Source organism: Equus quagga, chromosome 6 (genome assembly GCF_021613505.1).
Source record: "Equus quagga isolate Etosha38 chromosome 6, UCLA_HA_Equagga_1.0, whole genome shotgun sequence".
Taxonomy (NCBI): domain Eukaryota; kingdom Metazoa; phylum Chordata; class Mammalia; order Perissodactyla; family Equidae; genus Equus; species Equus quagga.
In genome coordinates this window covers 131013458-131036049 of record NC_060272.1, presented here as the reverse complement: position 1 = coordinate 131036049, position 22592 = coordinate 131013458, and the positions used below count along the sequence as shown (strand labels likewise).

Genomic DNA, 22592 nt, shown 5'->3' with positions numbered 1-22592 from the left:
AAAGGAGATGACCCTTGATAATGTTGGTGGGCCAGCTGAAAGGCCTTAAGAGCTAAACAGGTTTCCCTGAGGAAGAAGAAATCCTGCCTCAAGACTGTAACATTGATCTTGCCTGAGAATTTCCAGTCTGCCCTACAGATTTCAGACTTGCCAGCCTCCACAATCATGTAAGCCAATTCTTTGAAATAAATCTCTCTCTCTTTTTTTTTGGTAAGAAAGATTGTTGCTGAGCTAACATCTGTGCCAACCTTCCCCTATTTTGTATGTGGGACTCCACGACAGCATGGCTTGATGAGAAGTGTGTAGGTCCATGCCCAGGATCCAAACCCGCACATCTGGGGCCACTGAAGCCAAGCACACAAACTTAACCACTAATCCACCAGGTAAGCCCCTCTCTCTTTCTGACAGCTATATCATATATGTTCTTTTTCTCTGGAGAACTTTGCCTGATATACAGGCTAAAATCCACCATAATGAAATAGTTAATAGATTGTGGCATGTTCTTTTGCTGAATTATTTTTTCAGCATTAAAAAATTCATGTTTTCAAGGGGCCGGCCCAGTGGTGTAGTGGTTAAGTACACATGCTCCTCTTAGGCAGCCTGGGGTTCGCCAGTTTGGATGCCAGGCATGGACCTATGCACCGCTTATCAAGCCATGCTGTGTCAGGTGTCCCACATATAAAATAGAAGAAGATGGGCACAGATGTTAGCTCAGGGCCAGTCTTCCTCAGCAAAAAGAGGAGGATTGGCAGCAGATGTTAGCTCAGGGGGAATTGTCCTCAAAAAAAAAAAGTATAGAGGAAGAACCCAGGTGAAAGAATTTTAAGTGTTTATTTCTCTATATAGAGGCATACTTACATAAACTGCACAAATCTTAAATGTACATATGCATACATTAGTATAATCACCACCAAGATCAAGATAGAGAAATTTCCAGCATACCAGACTCCTCCCTGGGTTTTCCTTTCAGTTAGTAACCATCAAGAGTAATTATTATTCTGACTTATATTACTGTGATATTGTGATATAATAAAAAATACATTTATTTGGTCTTTGTCCCTGGTTCCTGGCACAAGAGCTCCTCAAACTCTTGTAATTTAGTAAGTGATAACGGTGAGAGGAGCATCTTTTGTAATTCGCAATAAGTCCCTTTCAATCACACCTGAGTTTATGTTAACCGGGTGACTCAAGTTGGGTCCCTAGATAGCTGCAAGATGGGTGCCTGTTGCTAGAGGAACCGACCATATGATTAGAGGGTTGGAACTTTCAGCCCCACCCTCCAACTTCTCAGGAGGGGAGAGGGCCTGGGGATTGAGTTAATTATCAATGACTAATGATCTAATCAATTATGCCTAAGTAATGGAACCTCCATACAAACCATAAATTATGGGGTTTGGAGAGCTTTCAAGTTGGAGAATGTATCCATGTGCCAGGAAGGTGGCACACTCTGAACTCCACAGGGACCTGTGCTCAGGACCCTTCCAGACTTCACCCTAGGTGCCTCTTCATTTGGCTGTTCCATTTGCATCCTTTATAATATCCTTTATAATAAACTGATAATAGTAAGTAAGTATTTATTCCCCTGAGTTCTGTTAGCCATTATAGTAAATTATCCAAACAGATGAGGAGATCAAGAGAATCCCCAGTTTATCCTTTCTACTGTCGATTGACATTTGAACTATTTTCAGTTTAGGGCTATTATGAATAAAGCTGCTACGCATATTCTTGAAAGTAGCTTTTGGTGGACATAAACACTCATTTCTGTTGGGTTTATAAACTGAAGTAGAACCGCTGGATCATAAGGTACACATGTTTAGCTTTAGTAGGTACTGCCATAGATTTTTCCAAATTGTTTGTACCAATTTACACGCCCACTAGCAATGTATGAGAGTTCCAGTGGTTCTACCTCCTCACCAATACCTGGTACCAACCTCAAAGATGATCCTGCAGCCTCTGACACAGGCAGAGGAGACCAGGATCTAAGCACAGCCCAGCTGGAGCCTAGAGATTCTCAAAGGAATTCCACACTCCTGTCCAGTGGGCTCCTGGGTGATCCAGGGCATTGTGAGGCAAGAGAGAACTGGAACAACAGGCTCAAAAAAAGAAGTTGACTCGCGTCTGACCCATTCACTGTGTGTATGTCTCTGAAGGGACAGGCCTGACCAACTAAGATGGGGCTGCCTTTCCCAAGGTGGCATTAGGGGTTAGTGGCAGTGCAGACTTGGAATGGCGGAAGATCCTTTCTCAACCTGGTCTTTGGTTCAGTCAGGAAAACAGCTCCAAATCTCCTTGTAGGCAGAACTTCAGATGGGCCAACAGAACTCCCAAGAGGTATGCAGCCTGAAGCCTGAAGGGACCGGCAGGTAACAGGGCACTACAGCCTGAGGCCAGTCAGCCCCAAGCAAGAGCATCCTGCTTCCTCGAAAGGTTTCTTTGCCTAAGGAAAGTGGATGCGGGCACTCAAAATTCCTATAGGATCTTCTGAAAATGGAGGCAAGGGTGATCCTGAAGAAGCCCCCTTGTCTGATGACCAATGCCAGCCCTAACTGGACTGACAGGCCAACGGCCACTCTCTTCTCTGTGGTTCAGAATTTCACCCGATCTGCCTTGATGGAGACACAACCTGTGCCCCGAGGGAGAGGCAGGCCGTGGCAGTCCCCTGTTCCAGTCCTCAGCTAGGATTGCATGGGAGACGTAAGAAACAAATTACGGCGTGAGGTCTAGTTCATAAAGCCCAAGACAGCGTGGCCGGCGGGTCACGGGAATCTCAAGGGAGGCGAGGTCGCAGCTAAGGGAAAGGTGATTGAGGGGCTGCTGCGTGCGGTTAGCGCAGGAGACAGGGTCGGGGCGGGGAGGAGGCCAGCGGAGGGAGGGAGGAGGCTGAGTGAAGAATGGAGCCGGAGGGCTCCCCCGGGGTGAGGAGAGGGCGGCCGGAGGCCCGAGGCTGTGGCAGGTGGGGCGCTGGTCGTACCCGGCAGGGCAGGTTCTCCGCAGCAGGCGAGTCCGGCCCTGCGGGCTGGGATCCCGAGCCGCACTCCACTTGCGGGGGTGGGGAGAGCAGGCTCTGCCTCCTCCCCCAGCGTCCAGCCCTCAGCGCCAGGACTCGGTTTGTGATAGGTTCGGGGAGAGGCGCGGCTCTCCAGGGAAGATAAGCAGTGTCGGCTGCCGGGTGGAGGCGCGCGCTGGGAGGGGTGCCCTCCCCAAGCAGGGTGATCGTCCTCACTTCCGGGTGCCTGCAGAGGGGCGGGCGGGGGTCCGAGCTCGGCGACCAGAATCCAGACGCCCTCGGCCCCATTCGCCCACTTCCAGCGCCTGCCCGACAACCGTTGAAAAAGGCGGGCGGCGGCTAAGCAACAGCCGCGAACTCTCTTGCAAGCCCTAGACCCCGCCCCTCCAGTCCCCGGCGGAGTCTCCGTGGCGACGCGGTGCGAAGTGCGGCTGCGCATGGGTGACGAAGCGCGGGCGAACGGGATGGGTGGGGGTGTTTTGGTTCTAGCTGCTCGCCGTCCTTTCCAGACTCCATCGTCCGAAAGCTGCTCGTTGCTGCCTCTCCTTCCCTTCCCCTTCCCTTTCTCGGTCCCGGCCCTCTTTCCTCCTCTTCTGCCTGCCTCCCCTTTTCCTACTGCCGCCCCGGGTCCGGGCCATTTTCCGGGCCGGGCACACTAAGGTGCGCGGTCCCGGGGCCCAGTATATGACCCGCCGTCCTGCTCCTGCTCGCTTCCCCTGCCCCATGTGGCTGCGGGGCCGCGGCGGCGCTGCCCACTATGGCCCGGAAAGCAGTTAGCAGGAAGCGGAAGGCGTCCGCCTCGCCGGGAGCTGGGAGCGACGCTCAGGGCCCGCAGGTGAGGGCTGTAGAGGCCGGGTCCCGGGTGATAAGGCCCAGGCACCCAAAGGGGGATAGGGTTCGCTGATCAGGGAACCCGAACCGAGGTCCAGGGGGGTGGGGGGCCAGAGCGGAGCCCCGGCCTCTAGCCCCGGTCAGAGCTGGGCCCTCAGGAGTTCATTGGAAAGCAGATAGGCCGGAGGAGTGAGGAGCTAAAGGAGAACTTGAAAACATGGCATATTCCGCGGGTTGCCTGCAGCCAGGAATGGGGCTTGAAGAGAAACCAGAATCTGGGCTTTGGAGGAAGGGAAACCCAAGTCCGGGGGAATCGGGAACAAAACCTCCCGGAAGATACCGGGAGGGAGAGTGAAGTCCGCCTTCCAGAGATCTTCCTAGGAGAGTCTCCCTGTGGATACTCAAACCTTGAGCTGGGTCTTTTGGCCCTTGGACCCCTAGAAGAACCAGCAGTTCCCAGGTATCGTCCCTATACCGCCCTCTTTGGAGGGGAAGACCTTGTTGGACGCATATTTGGCCTGATTTCCCGTGTCTACCACTCCGTTGGTGTTTGATTTTTCGAATTTTGTAACTGCCTGGGGCGCGGGCCTGATGACAAGGGGCAGCCATTGATGGTGCGTCCCTGAAAGTTCTGGGACCCGAGTCTGCCTCCTTGGGCTGCACCCTCCATGCTCCGTGGGGAGTTCAGGCTGAGAGGGAGAAGGGAGCTCGGTAGAGATGCAGCCCAGGTCGTTATGGTAATCATTTGCCTTTCGTTCCTTTCCTTATTAAGGATAGCTTTAGGGGATCTGAAGCCTTCACTCCTAAAGGACCTAGTAAACCTTTTGTCCTCTTTTCTGCTTCCATTCCCTCGTCTTTCAGTCCTTCCTTCTTATAGGTAGGTTTGACTAGGAACAGCATCTTTTCAATACTGGAGGAGTTAAACTGGACTTTCTGGATTGAGATTCCTGTTCTATTGTATTTACATTTCTGTTGTATGTAAATTCTCCAGGAAGAGTTCTTGGTGATTTCTGTAATACAGTAGGACCCCTTGTTCTGAAGGAAGGTAGCCAAAGCCCTGATTTCTCATGTTGCTTTCCACAGTTTGGCTGGGATCACTCACTTCACAAAAGGAAAAGACTCCCCCCAGTGAAGAGATCCTTAGTGTACTACCTGAAGAACCGAGAGGTCAGGCTACAGAATGAAACCAACTACTCTCGAGTGTTGCATGGTTATGCAGCACAGCAACTTCCCGGTCTTCTGAAAGAGAGAGAGTTTCACCTTGGGACCCTTAATAAAGTGTTTGCGTCTCAGTGGCTGAATCATAGGCAAGTGGTGTGTGGCACAAAATGCAACACGGTAAGTGTCCGGGGGGATGCGGACTTTTTCCTAGATCCTGGATTTATGGCTCCACGGGCTCTAGAACCTCTCACTGCTCTTTTTACTCTTTTTTTTCTTCTTTGGGAAGAAATTGCCTTACTCTCCTTTCCATTCCCCCCCATCTATTGATGATTTCCTTTCTTTTTCTGCTCCTTTTCTCGCTTTCACATTTCTGATAAATCTTCAGAGGATTCTCTTTCTGTAGGTCTCTTGCCATATGGATATGCCGCTGCTTCTAGAGGTTTTGTTTTTTGGCTTCCTTTTTTTTTTTAAGTTGCTTTTTAAGTTAGAGGCCTCAGAGGAAAGACTTAGGAAAGAATAATGCTCACTGTGTCCTTTAGGATGCATGATAGTGAAAACCTAAGTGTTATCTTCTGGCTCAGGGCATATGTAGAAAGGGCAGGGAATGTGTGTCTGGTGGTATATTTCAGGATGTGAATGTCTGCGTTTTGCAAAGTAGCCTCCTGAAAAGGATTCAGAACAGAGAAAAATTAAGCATGACATGAGTAGCAGAGTATTTTTACATAAAGTGACTTAGAAGACGGTCTATAAGTGAACAAAGGGAAAAATTTATCAGTAAGCTGGATAACCAGCGCGATTACAGGCATGGATAAAATAAGTCAATTTGTGATTGGCTGTGTGGATGTGATTGGAACAGAAGGGCACAAATAGCATGCTGTCAGAGGAATGACAGGTAAAAGGAGGCACAGCCTAGAGATGGGAAATGATTCCAAATGAAGTGTGAGAAAAGATAGATTGTTGGCCCAGTTGCTCTCTCCATTTTCACCTCATGCTATGTGAATAGACAAGTAATGTCATAATGGCTCGATAAGTTTACCCTGGACAGGAACACATCTTGGATCAATAAAAGAGAAGGTTACTCTAGGTCAAGAAAGTCTTAAGTACTAGGAGAAGTGTTTGTTTATAAAGGACAAAGGCAAAGATTTAAACATGAATTTTAAGGAAGGAAATAATATCATGGTGGTTGGGGCCAAGCTTTCATTTCCTCCTGGCTGCTTGTCTTACCGAAGCGTTTCAAAACTAAGTAGTGGTGGCAAACGTCTATAAAACTTCCTTTTCCTAGTCTCTTAGGCCACCACTCATGGTTTAAGAGAACTGTCGTCGTTGTCACTTGGAGTAGAGTCTCCCATTTGGAGGAATTGATTCCACCCTCCGCACATACCATTGTAGTGTTTTGCCCAGCAAATGCTGCTGAATTGTAAACTGAATTAATCATCGTAGTCTCCTGCTTCTTAAATGTGTTGACCTTATCTTGAAGGTGAGAATAATGTTAAGTAATAATTTAACCTACTCTTAATACCCACCTCTTTCTGTCTTCCTATGTCCTCCTTAAGCAAAGTCTGTTTTGTTTTCTTTTTATAGTTAATGTTTTCCTTTGCTTAGCTTCCAGAACCAAAGCAGGGAACCAGGAACACTGCTCTTCTCTGAACTTTGTGACATTTGGCAAATGACTCCCTTTTCTGAGCCTTTGTTTTCCTATCTGTAAAATGGGAGTGGTAATACCAGGTGTACATCTTGGCAAATACTTCAAGTTAGCAATATCTTACACAAAAATCGTAGTGGTGGTGATAAATCCAAAGCCTTTTCCAGTGCTGTTGGCCCTCCCTGGGACTTCTCAGTTTGAAAGAAAGGAAAATGACTTAAACAGAACTGTCTTTGGATATTATGTGAAGATTTTGAGGGGGAGGAGTTCATGTTGGACTCTCAATAGTAAATTAAGTGTTCATGTATTGAAATTTTACCATCGACGAAATGAATTAAATGTATTTAGTAGGAAAAGTTTGCCACAACCGTTTGTATTCTAAAATAACCTGCTAATATGTACCTGTAGGTTAGAAGCTGTTTTTCTCTTGGCCAGTTTGGTGTTAATCAGCATGTAACTGAGTGTGCACAAATACTAAAAAGCCAGGTCATTTCCAAGTTAATTGGTTTGGGGCCATAGTGTTGAAACCTCTGCTAAGGCAGTGGGTCATCTTCTGAAAAGGCAGCAGAGATATTTTGTAAACTTTTCTCTAGCTTGATTCCTGGCGTGGGAAATGCTCTGTGCTGTGGGGTAATGCTCAAACTAGGGGCAGTCATTCAACCGCCCTCAATTCCCTGGGCCTCCTAAGCACAGAAATAAGAGCAAGGATGGCCAATTTATCTTTTAATCATTAATAACACTACAGTCATATTTTTACTAAATTATTTAAAGGAGAGGGAATATAACCTTATTTGGAACATGGATCTGGCAACCACGATAGGCAGGTACATGTCCCTGATTTAGGGTTACAAACTGAAATTGTGTGCAGAGCCAAATAGAAAGCTAAATAAGCCAGGCACACGACAGTGAGAAGTATTGGGGACTGCAGAGAGCCAGAGAAGGCATTCTTGGCTCCAGCCAGTTTTTGCCGTGTGGGAATTTGGGCCTAGTGTTAACAGATTTTCATTTTTCTTTTTGAAGAGAAACTGGAAATCTGGATGTTTATAGGGGGAAGTATCAACCATTTATGAGGAACATTAAGAATGCAGTGTGACAAGAGCTTTAGGTGTCTGGAAGAGTTATGAGGTTAAGATTAGAAAGGTTTATTAGGGTCAAATTGTGGAAGCCCTTGAATGTCAACCTAAGATTTTATCCTATGGGGATGCAGAGACAAGGCCCAAGGATTTTAAGCAGGGAGTGACATGGGTGGAGTAGTGCTTTGGGGAGAGAAGTTATAGGATGCTAGTGCTAAGGAATAACAGGGTAATGAGGGGCAAAACCAGGACAGTGGCAGGGAGAGGCTAAGGAGCCAGATGTAAGTCATCTTAGACGTAGAGTCTTTAGATGATGAGATGCTCAGATTTAATCCATTCAGAGGAATACGTCAAAATTGATGCTGACGTCTTTAACCTGGGTAACTGGAAGGATGGCGAGGTGAGTATTGAGGAGCAAATTTGAAGAGAAAATGAGTTTAGTTTTGTGCTTTCGACTAGTTGAAGTTGGGGGAAGGGTAAAGATCAAAGTTAGTGGTTTAGGAGTCGTATGTGGGTAAAGAATTATTGAAATTGTTATATTACCGTGGGAGAGGGTAGAGAAGACACCCTTGAGTTCCATTCACCTTCCCTAAAATTGCAAAACTTTCATTAAATGTGTATTTCCTGGACACGATGGGGGAAGAGCAGTGTGGGGAGCAGGCCATAGTTTTCATGAGATTTTCAAAGGGAGTGCTGTGAGCAACAAAGGGGTAAGAACCATTGATGTTGAAAGAGGGGCTAGACAGAACCTTGGAGAACACCTACCTTTATGGGGCAGGAAGAACTGCTGCAGGGGAAGCAGGGAGTCAGAGGAAAACCGGGAGGGTGCCAGAAACAACTCAACAAGGCGGGTGTTTTGAGAGCAAGCAGTTTGAGGAGAAGGATAGTGCTAGGCAGAGTGATAATGTGTGCAGAGTTTGAGGTATTAATTTTACAGATGAGCATCTTATTTCCCCTTTATTGATGCCCTCCAGCCAAAGATTACCAGGGGCTTACCTAGAGCAGATAGGCTTGCTCACTGCAGGTGGGGAGAATGTACACCATAGGGAGCCATGGGGCCTCTCAGTAGGAAGGTGTTAGAAAGGATTTGTAAGGGTAATTTGGGAGAAGGCTTAAGGAAATGGGACTTTCACAGGACAATTTCCTGTGACATTAATTGTTTTCACAAAGACATCAAGGCCCAGCTGATAGTACCAGGTTAACTCCAGCTGTCAGGGCTGCTTTTCTCTTTCTCACCGCCTCCCAAAGTAACAGTCAGAGATACACTGCCGACTTCACAGACAGACATGGTGGATCATAATGAAGCAGACAAGATGAGTGTAGGCTGAGATTTGCTGCCAGATGAGAGGAGGAAGAACTTTTTTTATTTTGGGGAGCCTTGTTTTGGGGATGGGGTGGAATGGGAGATATCAGGGTTGAGAAAGTAACTATAATGTTATATCCTTGAGTTTACATACTCAGATTCCTGAAATCATGAAACAGGGAAACAAAATATGATGATGTGGGAGTTTTGCTCTGACCACGTTTTTGATTCATTCCTCCTTGTCTTACTATTTTATTTTCCCAAGGGGATTACAGTCTTTTAGGAAATGCTTTAAAATGTTTGCAGAATTCCTTGGGCCTGGCCAGTGTACATCTCAGGTTAATAGGATTCTTAACTGTATGATTCATCTATATTTTGTGCTTAGGATAGTGACCTGCTAATTAGCGCTTTTTTCCCCCCTGAGGACGATTTGCTTTTAGCTAACATCCATTGCCAGTCTTCCTCTTTTTTTTTGTATGTGAGCTGCCACCATGCATGCCACCACAGCATGGCCACTGGCCAGTGGTGTAGGTCCATGACCAGAAACCAAACCCGGGCCACCGAAGCAGAGTGTGCCCAACTTAACCACTTGGCCATAGGGCCGACCCCTAATTAGCGTTTTTAAATGGCTTATGGTTATTCTCTGTCTAGTAAGAAATGTTCAGGTTTATCCCAGAATTAGTCTTTGTCTTATTTTCAGAATATTTGACTCTTTTGAGAGGAAGATTTTAGATGTGGAAGTGATAGAACTGCTGTGTTGGCAGCTTCAGTCTGCTGGGACACGTGTGCAGAAGTATTTCTAGATTGGAAATCATCGTGGAAACACTTCGTGAATGCTAAGGTTCTACGCAAAGCTAATGGATGTTACAGACTTTAGGAGGAGGAGCAGTAGGACTGAGTTTATGCCTCTTACATGTGATGGTGCTAGAGTTGGTTTTTCCTGCCCCTTTCTGCCTGGCTTCATCTTTGGGAAGGCCTTGCTTGGATTAGCATGGGTATGGGCCCCAGGAATTCCAGGTCGTGTGGTCCATTGTGGACTTTGAGTCACCCTCTGCACGTGAGGAAATAATAGAGGAAGACTGGCACGGGTGTGAGCTCAGGGACAGTCCTCCTCAAGCAAAAGGAGGACGGTTAGCAACAGATGGTAGCTCAGGGCTGATCTTCCTCACCCAAAAAAAGCCCCAAAAAGAATGTTAGGGTCTGAGGAGCAGTCCTATGGAGGGATTCAAGAATTTATTTAGGGCAGCTTTTCTTAACAAGAATGTTGATAGCGTTTTGGTAGTTTCTTTGTTGTCTGGGGCTTTACCTCATATTGCAGGATATTTTGCATTCCTGGCCTCTGCTCTGTGGATGCCGGCAATGCCCCCTACCCTCCCTCTCCTGCTGCCCCAGTAATGACAGTTGGGCCTGTGCACAAGTACACACAGGCGCACATGCATGAGATGCATGCGTTTTCAAACCTTACGCCCCCAGTTGACAACCAGAGTTTGAGACGGGCATTTGTTCTCTTAAGTGCTCTGAGCCGTTTATTTCAAGGATAGTCTGATTGAAGGTTGGAATCTTGGAGAGTGAACGAGGAGGCACACACTGACTCCTGTACTCAAGACTTTCTTCCTAGCTGGATCCTCGATATGCATTACAGTCAGAGAACAAGGTTTTTACTTCTTCTCAAGCTGACATATGCACGTTTTCCTTTTGGAATGGGAGCAATGCCTGGGTCTGATTCAAGATGAGAGTTAAACGTACGTGAGCTTTTCCTGGTAATATCTAGGAGTATTGCTTTTCTGCCGGACCCTTATGCTGGGGTCTATTCTTGTGTTTGTTTCCTGATCTAGGAGATAAAAGGAAGAAGCTGACCCCAAATTGGCAATTGGGTTCAATCCAGGATTACAGTTGGGCTGCAACATTTTGCTGATGCAGGGCAAGAACTATAGAGAAAGAGACTGACGCAGTAACAGGGGAGTTGGATTGCAAGGCTGACTAAATCTCCCTTGGATCATTTTTTTCTTTTCCCTGTGGTTCACATCTAGCCTTTAATAATGAATAATGTTATTAATCACCTTTCTCATCTGGAGAATTGAGTCACATGCTTGGCAGCATGGCCCCTGGTGATTTTAAGGCCTGTTCCTACAACCCTCTAGGCCTGAGAGGATGGGGAAACCTGGGTTGCTGAAAGCAGAGCTTTGCTGGGAGGTACCTGGCAGGCCAACTACTTGGAGAAAGTTAACATAAGACAGTGTAGTTATTTCAGCTGGTTCTTGCTTTCCTTGGGTTCTTCCTTAAGAATCCTGGACTCCCCACTCCTAGGCCTAATCAGTTGAATGACTGCCATGCCATTGAAGGAATAAAAATGTTCCATGAGTTAAGCATGGCTTCTTTTGCCAATCCACCTTCTTTTAAATTGATGCATGTTTGATTTCTGATCGCCTCGGCCTTTGTTTCCCAAGCATGACCCAGGAACCACTTGTGTCAGTCACTTGAGATATGATTAAAAATGCAAATTCCTGGTCTCCTCCCAGTACCGATTCAGAATTTCCTTCAGTGAAGCCTAGGAATTGACGTTTTAAACAAGTTCTCAGGCAATTTTTGTATGAATCACTAGCTTGGACTTTATAGCAGTGATTTTTTTGCCAGCTCGTTAAATCTAGACCAGTTGTTTGAATCCTCCTTGTATTTTCTAAACCACACTCAGGGCACAGGTGGGGCATCAGATTAAATGGATGTGGAAGAATTTCCTTGTGGCATCTTGGTTAGTACCTGTTCAGCAGCTAGCAAGGTGTAATTAAATCTTATTTCTGCACTTTGAGGAACCCTTGACAAACGGTTGTTTTCCTTACTTGCCTATTCCTACTCTCGTTAACAGACGTGAAAACTTAAGGCAAGAGATTTGCCCATTATTTTTTTAGGTCAGATCTTAGCTTAGTCTGTTTCCAAGTTTTTGGTCTCTTTTCTAGAAGAGTGATTTGTAAACATTTGTCAGAAATATCCACATTTATGCCAATGAGTTTGGTTGTCATTTTTTGTCTTGTATATTTGGATTCAACAAATGCATATTAGGACTCAACATGGGTTGAATCTGGGCTCCATTTCTTATTAGCTTTGTGGCCTTGGGCAATCCAGGTATCTCCTCAGCCTTTCTTCTCTCACCTTTAAAAGAAAGGGACAGAATAGTACCCGCCCAGCAGAGTCATGAAGAGAAGATATTAGTTAGCACAGTGCCTAGAACATGTACTTTGTAAACTGTTGATGTAATTAATGGTGGTGGTGGAGGTGGAAGTGGTGGCAGTGGTTTGATGGGTCTAGACTTTAAATATACTTCTGGCCAAATTCAGGTACACTTAAGATAAGAAGTAAGTATTTCTTGGGCCAGCCTGGTGGCATAGTGGTTAAATTTGCCTGCCCTGCTTCAGCGGGCTGGGGTTTGCGGGTTTAGATCCCAGGTGCGGACCCACACACCACTCATCAAGCCATGCTGTGGTGATGTCTCACATATAAAATAGAGGAAGATGGGCACAGATGTTAGCTCAGGGACGATTTTCCTCAAGGAAAAAGAGGAAGCCTGGCAACAGATGTTAGCTCAGGGACAATCCTCCTCACCAAAAAAACAAAAGAAGTAAGCATTTCTCTACCCTGTAAATGGCTGCTTTCAATATGTCAGTCACATCCCAAGTAGATTAAACATTTCAAAATAATTTATTTAGGGGGCCAGCTCAGTGGCACAGCAGTTAAGTTTGCATGTTCTGCTTCGCTGGCCCGGTGTTCGCCGTTCGTATCCCTGGTGCGGATCTACGCACCACTTGTCAAGCCACACTGCGGCAGGCATCCCACATATAAAGTAGAGGATGATGGGCACAGATGTTAGCTCAGGGCCAGCCTTCCTCAGCAAAAGGAGGAGGATTGGCGGCAGATATTAGCTCAGGGCTAATCTTCTTCTTCAAAAAATCATTTAGATATAATTTATATGAGGAATTATAATTAGTAAATTATATGAAGTCACATTTAATTTCATTATAGAAGGAATACAAATAAAAGCAAAATATTTTTCTGTGTACAAATTATATATAAAGTCATACCCAGTTCTCATAAGGCTGTAGTGGAACAGGTACATAGATACATTGTCGCTAGGACCCTTTTTTGAAAGTAACTTGGCATCACTTTTCAAAAGCCTGGTACATATTATTTGTTGAATGAACAGCCTGAAAATATTAGACCCTTTGACCTAACGTCTTCAAAGTAGGGAATTTGTCCAAAGGAAGAGAAAGTCTTTTTTTTCTTTTATTATTTATTTTTTTAAAGAGTTTATTTTTTTTCCTTTTTCTCCCCAAAGCCCCCCCGGTACATAGTTGTATATTCTTCGTTGTGGGTCCTTCTAGTTGTGGCACGTGGGACGCCGCCTCAGCGTGGTTTGATGAGCAGTGCCATGTCCGCACCCAGGATTTGAACCAACGAAACACTGCGCTGCCTGCAGCGGAGCACGCGAACTTAACCGCTCGGCCCCGTGGCCGACCCCCAGAGAAAGTCTTTATTAAGATAATCATTGGAAGTTATTTTATCTAAATGCTGACAATAGGAGAGTACTTAAGTAGTTTATGGTAAATCAAATCTGCATGATATGCAGACACTAGCATGATTGGGAGGACTGTAATAACGTGAAAGCATTTGATATGTTAAATGTGATGAAATACAAAATTCTATCTCTGCTCATTATAGGTATGTGCACTTATACATGCATGTGGTTAAGAACTAAACAGGAACTGGATAAATGAAAAACAGATTTGAAAAGAGAGGATTCTGAATGATCTTTCTTGCATTTTTTATTTCCATTGTTCTTTGGGGTTTTTTTTAAGATTACAATTTTTTTTTTGGAAGAATTTTATTTTATTTTATTTTTCCTTCTTCTCCCAAAGCCCCGTGGTACATAGTTGTATATTTTTTAGTTGTGGGTCCTTCTAGTTGTGGCATGTGGGATGCTGCCTCAACATGGCCTGATGAGTAGTGCCATGTCTGCTCTCAGGATCTGAATCGGCGAAACCCTGCGCCGCCAAAGCAGAGCACGTGAATTTAACCACTCGGCCACGGGGCTGGCACCTCCGTTATTGTTGATAAAGTATTGTCAACACTCATTTTTTTTTAAATGTTACTTCAGCTAGATGAACCTTGTTTTTTCTTAGCCTAAAACAGTGGTGAGAGGCCTTGGCTGGTTGGCATTCATGGCTTGTCTTGCTTGCTGAAAAAGGTTGAACACAGTTATGTATTGTACATCTTCTCTGAGAAGAGAGAGTGAAGTAGGGGCTTGAAAATACAGTGGTAGAATGTGCAGCAAAAGGAGTTTCCTCTCTCAATCACACAAGGAATTTTTGGGGGCTCAAAATAACACCTAGAGAGAGCTCTTGCTTCTTGATAGGCAAATACCATATTGTCCTTAAGTCTTTGTGCTCTATTGCTCAGGAGGTAAGAGTGAGAGTAAGGGATTATATTATCATTGTTTTAATGCTGTTATTATTAAAAGGTTATAATCTCTTAATATACCAGATATATAATTAACATGTAACTACAATCTCTGCTCCCCAGTAGTTTGCAACTTAGAGATAAGGATTCCTATTAATTCTGAGTGGAAGGCCTTATGCCTGGAGATACTACTGGGGAACAAAAAGCTGAGAATATCTTATATAGAAATTGTTCTCTTCTGAATAATCTGTACATTAACTATTAGCATCCTTGAGTACTATAAAAATCAATTTCCATCTTCTGTGGGAAAACATGAGGATTTGTATGAGATCAGGCCAGTTCTTTTATTTGCCCTTGTTTTTCTGATTGGATAGTATCACTTGGAAGTTGGACATGGGATTTGTAGTTATATAAGGCAATACTCAGTTGGCCTGATTTTATAGCCTAAGAGGAAGTTTTTTTACCAAATGTTTGTTGAGGCGCCTCAAGTAGCTAAACTTCAGTTGTATGCTGTCACAGCCCGTGGTGTCTTTGGTAGGTACTGATGCGGGGTCGGTGAGCCGAGGAGTCGAAAGAAAGATTTCTTAGACTCTTAAGATCTGGCAGTAGTGCTCTTTTATTTAGAGAATAGAATAGCATAGGGATAGGACCCATGGGCAGTCGGAGCCTCTGCTGCCCCAAGTTGAGGGTTAGAGCTAAATTTAAGGCACAGGTATGTGAGTTATCTCTTTACAAGACAAAGAATATGTAAAAAAATTAAAACGGTATCAGTGCCCGTAGGGTCCGGCCATTTGGGGGTCCCACAACTTTTAGATAAGAATCAAACCAGATTGAGTAAATGGCAGAAGTCACCGCTTGAATATTATCCTCAGCTAAAGACAGAGGAGGATTTGGGGGGGGGGGTCAGTTACATGAGGTTGCCAGACAGTAAACAACTTAAGTTCTGGCCTCTGGCATTGATTAAGAGTTTCTAGAGATAAGGCCATCCCCCTTCTTCCTGGCACAGAGAGGGAGGCATCTTCACAGATAGAGGTTTCTCTTAGAAATGTAAATGTTTCCCAACAAAGGGACAAGCAAACTCCACTCCTTGGAGCCTGCTTCTCATCTGTAGTTTTAAAATTGACCAGCCTAAAAATCCTCATCATAAACCGTTTTAAAATTAACCAGCCTAAAAATCCTCATCAGGTACTAGGTAGAATCTTAGGTGTCTTGGCGAAGCTCTCAGGACTTATTCCATTTTTAACAGAGACCTCCAAAATCAGGGATTAGAAATCAGTTTACTGAATTTGTTAAACATAAAGCTTGTGAAGAATTATGTCACTTAAATCCAGGATAATTGTAAATCCTAATACGATCCTCCTCCCACAAAATCATGATTTTAGTAGGAAAATATCAGAATTCAGGAGCTAACATGATGGAACATTTCTGATCTCGGCAAGACAGCCCCACAGCCATCTTTAGGAGAATGAGCTTGGGTTCACAATTCAGAGAGTAAGAAGTCTGGGTGTTGAGCAGACACCTGGATTTAGACACAAGGATGCTCATTGCAGTGTGTTTTGTACTACTGATAATTTGGACACAGCATAAGTGTTCAACAATAGGAAATCTATTCAATAAATGCTGGTATACCCATACTGTGAACTACCTTATAGCCATTAAAAATTATATAGAAGTATATTGGTTAATTTGGAAATGTGATACTACTGTATCAAATAAAAAGATGTAAAGTATTATGTAAGGGAATCACATTTTTATAAATGGAGAAAAAGATGTACTCTTCTCACTGGGTGTGTAGTAAAGGACCTGAAAGAAAATACACCAAGTGGTGGTAGGATTGTGATTGTTTTTATTTTCTGATTTCTGCTTTTCTATGTTTTACAGTTTTTTTCCTAGCTTATGATGTGTTACTTGTATAATAGGGACCCAGAAAGTGTTACTTTACTTTAAATAATCCTGTGGTCTTGCCTTAATAGACTTGGAGTAGAAACAGTGACCTGGGCTTTCTGGGTGTGACAACTCTTCTTGCTCCTGAACGGTCTAAAATATTTGTTGCTACAAAGTCTTGATTGTTCAAGCAGCTATTGAGTTCAGCCATACCCCTAGTTTCTGCACAGCAGGATGCAGGTGGGCGGGCACCTAGGTTGTAGAGACCGTCTGGACAGAGTGCCTGATTCTCCTGGCATCATTGGAGTCCCGAGTGAGTGCAGCTCCTTGTTATTTCAAGGCCTCTGATCCTTTTCTTTTCTTTTTTTTATTATGCATATGTGTTCATTGTAAAAAATATATATATATTAACATACCTGGAATTATGGTTTTTTGTTCTTTGGGGTTTTTTGGTGAGGAAGATTGGCCCCAAACTAACATCTATGCCAATCCGTCTCCATTTTTGTATATGGGATGCCACCACAGCATGGCTTGATGAACAGTGTGTAGGTCCCTGCCCAGGAACTGAACCTGCAATCTCTGGGCCACTGAAGCAGAGCATACAAGCTTAACCACTACACCACTGGGCCGGCCCCTGGAATTATGTTTTGTTTTGTTTTTAAGATTGGCACCTGGGCTAACAACTGTTGCCAATCTTTTTTTTTTTTTTTTTCCCCTGCTTTATCTCCCCAAACTCCCCCTGTACACAGTTGTATATCTTAGTTGCAGGTCCTTTTAGTTGTGGGATGTGGGACGCTGCCTCAACCTGGCCTAACAAGCGATGCTATGTCCGCGCCCAGGATCCGAACCCTGGGCCACCACAGCAGAGCGCGTGAACTTACCCACTCGGCCACGGAGCCAGCACCTGGAATTATGTTTTTTAAAGCTTACTTATTTAACACTGTAGCATGAGCAGATTTCCATGTTAATAAATATCTTCTACTCTATCATTCTTAAAGGCTGTGTAAATAGGCCATTGTGTGGCTATACCCAATCCCCTGTGGTGTTTCACTAGTTTAAAAATGCTGCACTGGAGTTGAAACTGTTCACCCATCACTTAGCATAAATTCCTAAAATTGAAATTGCAGAGTTCACATGTGTTTAGTTCTGGTACATGTTGTCTGACCATTTTCTCTTATGTCTCTCTTTTTTTTTCTTTTTTTGAGGAGGATTAGCCCTGAGCTAACATCTGCTGCCAATCCTCCTCTTTTTGCTGAGGAAGACTGGCCCTGAGCTAACATCCATGCCCATCTTCCTCTACTTTATATGTGGAACACCTACCACAGCATGGTGTGCCAAGCAATACCATGTCCACACCTGGGATTAGAACCGGCAAACCCTGGGCCCCCGAGAAGCGGAACGTGCGCACTTAACCACTGAGCCACTGGGCTGGCCCCTCTTGTGTCTCTTTGTCTCGGCTCTCTCTTTTTCTCCTCCTCATCTTCTTGGTCTGGGATAAGGATGGATTCTTCTGCTTTGATTTCATTTCTCCTCTTTCTCCAATTTTCAGCAGGTTTAGGCTGCCCACTTACCTTTTACTGTCTGACTCCGTCTAGTTTATCTTGGTATCTGTGTGACCTGTGTGGGTTTGCTTTTTTCTCTCCGTTATGCTCTAGCTAGAACACCCTTGAGTTTGGTGAGCCTCTCCCTTTTGTTAAGCCGCCTTGATCTTTCCATGTGCGCACGTTTGCCTGTGTCTGTATACACGTGCATGCGGAGATGTACCCGCTAGTCTTACAGTCTTCCTGAGTGTAAGGCCGTTTGCATTGTTTTTTTCCCTCTGTCCTAGAGTGTAGGCTGCGGGGAGCCATTGAGGCTCAGCCTTGCAGGCTGGGTACCATGCTGCTAGTTTCTGGCTGGGATCCCAGTAGGTTAATGTGGAGCAGCCCCATTCTGGGATATGGGATATGGAACTGTGTGAAGCCTTGGCTCCTTGTCAGCTTGGGGAGATAATTCTGTGGCAGCTCGTCCACATCCCTCTCCCTTCGTATGAAGAAGCAGAAAGGTTCTATCCTTCACACGGTGCTTTGTCATTCCTCTACAAGGATTTGGGTGTGGTTGGGGGGTAAACTCTTGGTTTCCTGGGCCCTCTGCATACCCACCTGTTAGCATATTGTCCACCTCTCTTGTATCAAATGTTTTTCATCCAGTGTAGAAGTCTTTCTTACACCCTGCAAAACTAAACAAACATCAGAATAACATATTTATGTTAGCTATTGTTTGTTAATCATCTATTCTGTGCTGAGCCCTGTGCTAGACACTTTACATTTTATTAGATCTCTTAGCAGCCCTATAAGATACATATTATTCAAGTTTTATAGATAAGAAACAAAATTCAGAAAGGTTAAGTGGCTTGCCCAAAATCACACAGCTAATAGGTACCCAATCTGGAATTCAAGCCTAGATCTTTCCCAACTTCAAAACTGGAGATGTTGTACTTGAGATTTTTTTACGTGAATATATGAATATATTTCTCCTCACCTTTTCTGGATGACAGAAATGGAGCCCTGATTTAAGGCAAAGGAATAGACTAAAATAATTCTTAAAGTTTTAGCCAGCCATCAGATTCCATAGAAAAAACTCAGCCCTTTCCGGGTTACAGGTCACAGTTTACTCTTGTATGCAATCTTTTTTTTTTAAAGATTTTATTTTTCCTTTTTCTCCCCAAAGCCCCCCGGTACATAGTTGTATATTCTTAGTTGTGGGTCCTTCTCATTGTGGCATGTGGGATGCCACCCCAGCATGGCTTGATAAGCAGTGCCATGTCCGCGCCCAGGATTCGAACTGACGAACCACTGGGCCGCCTGCAGCGGAGCGCGCAAACTTAACCACTCGGCCACGGGGCCGGCCCCCATCTTGTATGCAATCTTGTCATACCATTGCTGTCAGTGTACAGAGTAGATTCTCTTTCAGACTTTAGTGTACCTGGAGGAGATCTTGAGGAACTCCAGAATCTGATTTAATAGGCCAACGGAGGGACCTGAGCTTTGTTTCTGACAAGCTCCCAGGTGCTCCTGTGAATAGCAAGGGTGTAGATCAGTGGTTGTTAAACCCAGGCCATCAACAGATTCATCTGGAGATCTGTGAAAAAATTCCATTTTAGTGGCCCAAAACTCCAAAATTTCTAATTGGAAGACTTTTAGGGTAGGGCTGGGCATTGTTTTTATTTTATAAAGAAGAAAAAAGAAAAAAAAATCCCGTAAGTTATCGTGATAATCAGTCTGGGAATCACTGGTCTGGAAGCTAATGTGTTATGGATGCATTGTTCCACACAGCACAAACGTGTGAGTGAACAGTTAATTTTGCTTCGTTAAACTTGGGAGGGGCTATCTTAGAGGTCATTTGTTTAGAAGGGTAAGAGACCCACTCATGTGTTGGAAGGGTTTGTTCGTAAAACCCAAGAGCAGGAAATATCCCTGGATCTCAGAAGGAAACAGAGCTAGGAGTTGGAAGGCCACTAGGAACCAAGGATGTCCATGCCTCCTCTCTTCTGTTTCTTTTTCTCTGGGGACTGGCTTTGGTAGAAAATGGCCACACAGGAAGTTTGGTCTCGTGCCACCATCTAGTTCCATGCTCCTGAGAGAATTTTAATGACCCAGTCCAGTCTAGCCTCTGGACTGGTTCTCCCTGAGACGCAGGGCCGCCCTTGGACAGTGCTGTCATCTGGAGATCTTGGCTTATGTCAAACAGACAGCTGCAGGGCCCCACTTTGAGTGCAGGGATGTGGGGGCACCCTAACATCGTTGGGCAGGCTTCTGAGAGGTGGCTACTACAGGTGTTCACTAGGTAGCTTTGCGTTGTTGGGGCAGGGTTATAGAACCAAATAAGATAAATCCCGTGCTCTTGGAATTGGAGGGCATTATTAATGGGGAAGAGAGACAAGTCAAGATTTTAAATTAGTATGATATGGTCTGAGTGTTATGGGTAGCAGGGTATCTTTGGAGCCTACAAGAGAGGAACTTAACCAGCCTGGACATTTAGGGAATACAGAGAAAGGACATGTCTAAACTGAATTGTGTATGTTGGCCAGGTAAAGAAAAGAGAGGAAGGCATATCTGGCCTTGTAAACAGCATGAGCATGAATCAAAATAGTTATATTTCATTGAAGATTTTTGTGTGCCTAGTAGTTAATAAGCAGTTATTTCTAGAGCATTAGGTCCATGGCAGGACGTGAAACTAGAGAGATTAGTACGGACCAGATTGAGATGAGTCTTGATTCCATGCTAAGGAGCTCAGATTTAGGGGAAGGGGAACCATTGCATGTTTTTTAATTGACATGAGAGGATTTCCATGTTTATGAAAATGACTGATTATAGTGTGGAGAATAGTTTTGATGGTAGTCTTGCTTGAAGGCACAAAGACCATTTGCAGTAGTCCAGAGAAGAGGTGATAAGGGTGAGGATGGAGAGAAAGGAGCTGACTGAAAGAATATTTAGGAGGTAGGTTTGGCAGGACTAGATTGATGATGGGAATGAGGGAAAAGGAAGAGTCTAGGATAAAGCTCAGGCTTGGCGACTGGGGAGAGTGTGGTGGCGTTAGATGGACACACTGAGTTTAAGATGCCTGTAGGACACATCGGCAATGGTGTGCGTTAGGCAGGGAGTCTGCCTTAGGTAGTCGTCAGGGTTACATTGCAGACGCAGTAGTGGTTGTCCCCCCAACTCCACCTCCTTTTTAGAATTTTTCCTCAATCTCTGCCTGGCACTCCTGTTCCAGCCTATTCCTCCTTTCCTTTTTATCTTTTAAATGTAAGACTCATCTAGTCTCTCCTTTCATAGATCTCCTTCCTATGCCAGCAGTAGGGTTCTTTATACAAAGATTTCACATGATTTGGCTTCATCACGAGAATTGCTGACAGGATTTTAAATCAACCTCCTAGACTATAAGGTGTATGAGGGCAGAGGTTATTTCTCTCTTGTTCATAGTTACATTCCTAGTACCTAGAACAGTACTTCGCATTTACTTAGTACTGAATGAGCGAATGAATGGAGGAATGAACCATTGAATCACATAAAGAGCTTCATAATCTGTCGGGAATGCCCTTTCTCTAATACTGATCTTTTCCATAAAACATTTCTCCGAGTTGAATCTTGGAGAGTGAAATGGGGTTAGGTTGGTAAAGAAGTAGAGAACAATGTTCCAGGGAGAAGCAGCAGCATGAGCAGAGGCCTGGGGGCACAGAGCAGAATGGTGGGTGTGAATGAGACCAGCAGTGAGATATTATAACTCTTGTCCTGTGTCTCAGGCCCCCCCAGCAAACCAAGTGATATTCACGGATACTTTAATAGTGGTTGTGATGTGTTCTGGGAATTGTGTTTTGTTTATAAGTTTCTATGCATGTGTAGATAACATATATAAAATATGCTTGAACTGGCAGGAAATCTTTAGTCAGGTTTAGTTCACTAGTAGCCCTGACCATGCCTTTAGTAATTCCCAGGGTCTAACGTGTAGTAGACGTTAATTAAGTGTTTGACGCATAATTGAGTGAATGGATGTTTGTACCAGGGTCACTCACATGACAGAGAAACTGTGTTCAGCTTCTGTATCCCTTTTCTCTTGTAGCTATTTGTAGTGGATGTCCAGACAAGCCAGATCACCAAGATTCCCATTCTGAAGGACCGAGAACCTGGATGTGTGACCCAGCAGGGCTGTGGTATCCATGCCATCGAGCTTAATCCCTCTAGGACACTGTTAGCCACCGGAGGAGACAACCCCAACAGTCTTGCCATCTACCGGCTGCCTACGCTAGATCCTGTGTGTGTGGGAGATGTAAGTTTCCCCAATAATTGTAGTTAGAAGTAGCCTTGTTTTTAAACAGAGCTTGGCAGGTAACATGGATCCTCCTCCCATAAGCCCCCTGGTGAGTGGTTTCCTCTAGATTTCTGCTGACTCTAGGGACTTGGGAGTGAGGTGTGGGGGTGGAGATATCACAATGGGGACTGAACTTTCCATCGGGAGTATCCAGCGTGTTGACAGAGCGTGTTTTTGGTAAAGGGGCCAGCATCAGTAGGTTGGTGTTTGAATCCACAGTGTTCACACATCTCCCACTGTCTAAAGTCAGAGAGCCAAGTTTATTAAATCATTCATTCAGCAACTATTTATTGAGCCTTCCATAGCCAGTTGTTTTAGACACTGGGGACATAGCAGTGAATAAAACAGATAAAGCCCCCACCCTCTTTTTTTTTTTTTTTTTTTTTAAAGGAA

At 44.6% G+C, this 22592-nt stretch overlaps 1 protein-coding gene across 2 annotated transcripts in view; it reads left to right on the top strand.

Annotated features, from left to right (window-relative positions):
- Positions 1 to 3515: 3515 nt before the first annotated feature.
- The window catches only part of DCAF12 (DDB1 and CUL4 associated factor 12), a 32579-nt gene continuing 13502 nt past the window's right edge, over positions 3516 to 22592 (top strand). For both annotated transcript variants that reach the window (XR_006889079.1, XM_046664477.1), the window contains exons 1-3: positions 3516 to 3842; positions 4922 to 5176; positions 21951 to 22157. Coding sequence is in view for 1 of the 2 variants with exons in the window: in XM_046664477.1 (XP_046520433.1) it covers positions 3765 to 3842; positions 4922 to 5176; positions 21951 to 22157 (540 nt within the window). In the remaining variant the exon portion in view is untranslated. The remainder of the gene's footprint in view (positions 3843 to 4921; positions 5177 to 21950; positions 22158 to 22592) is intronic.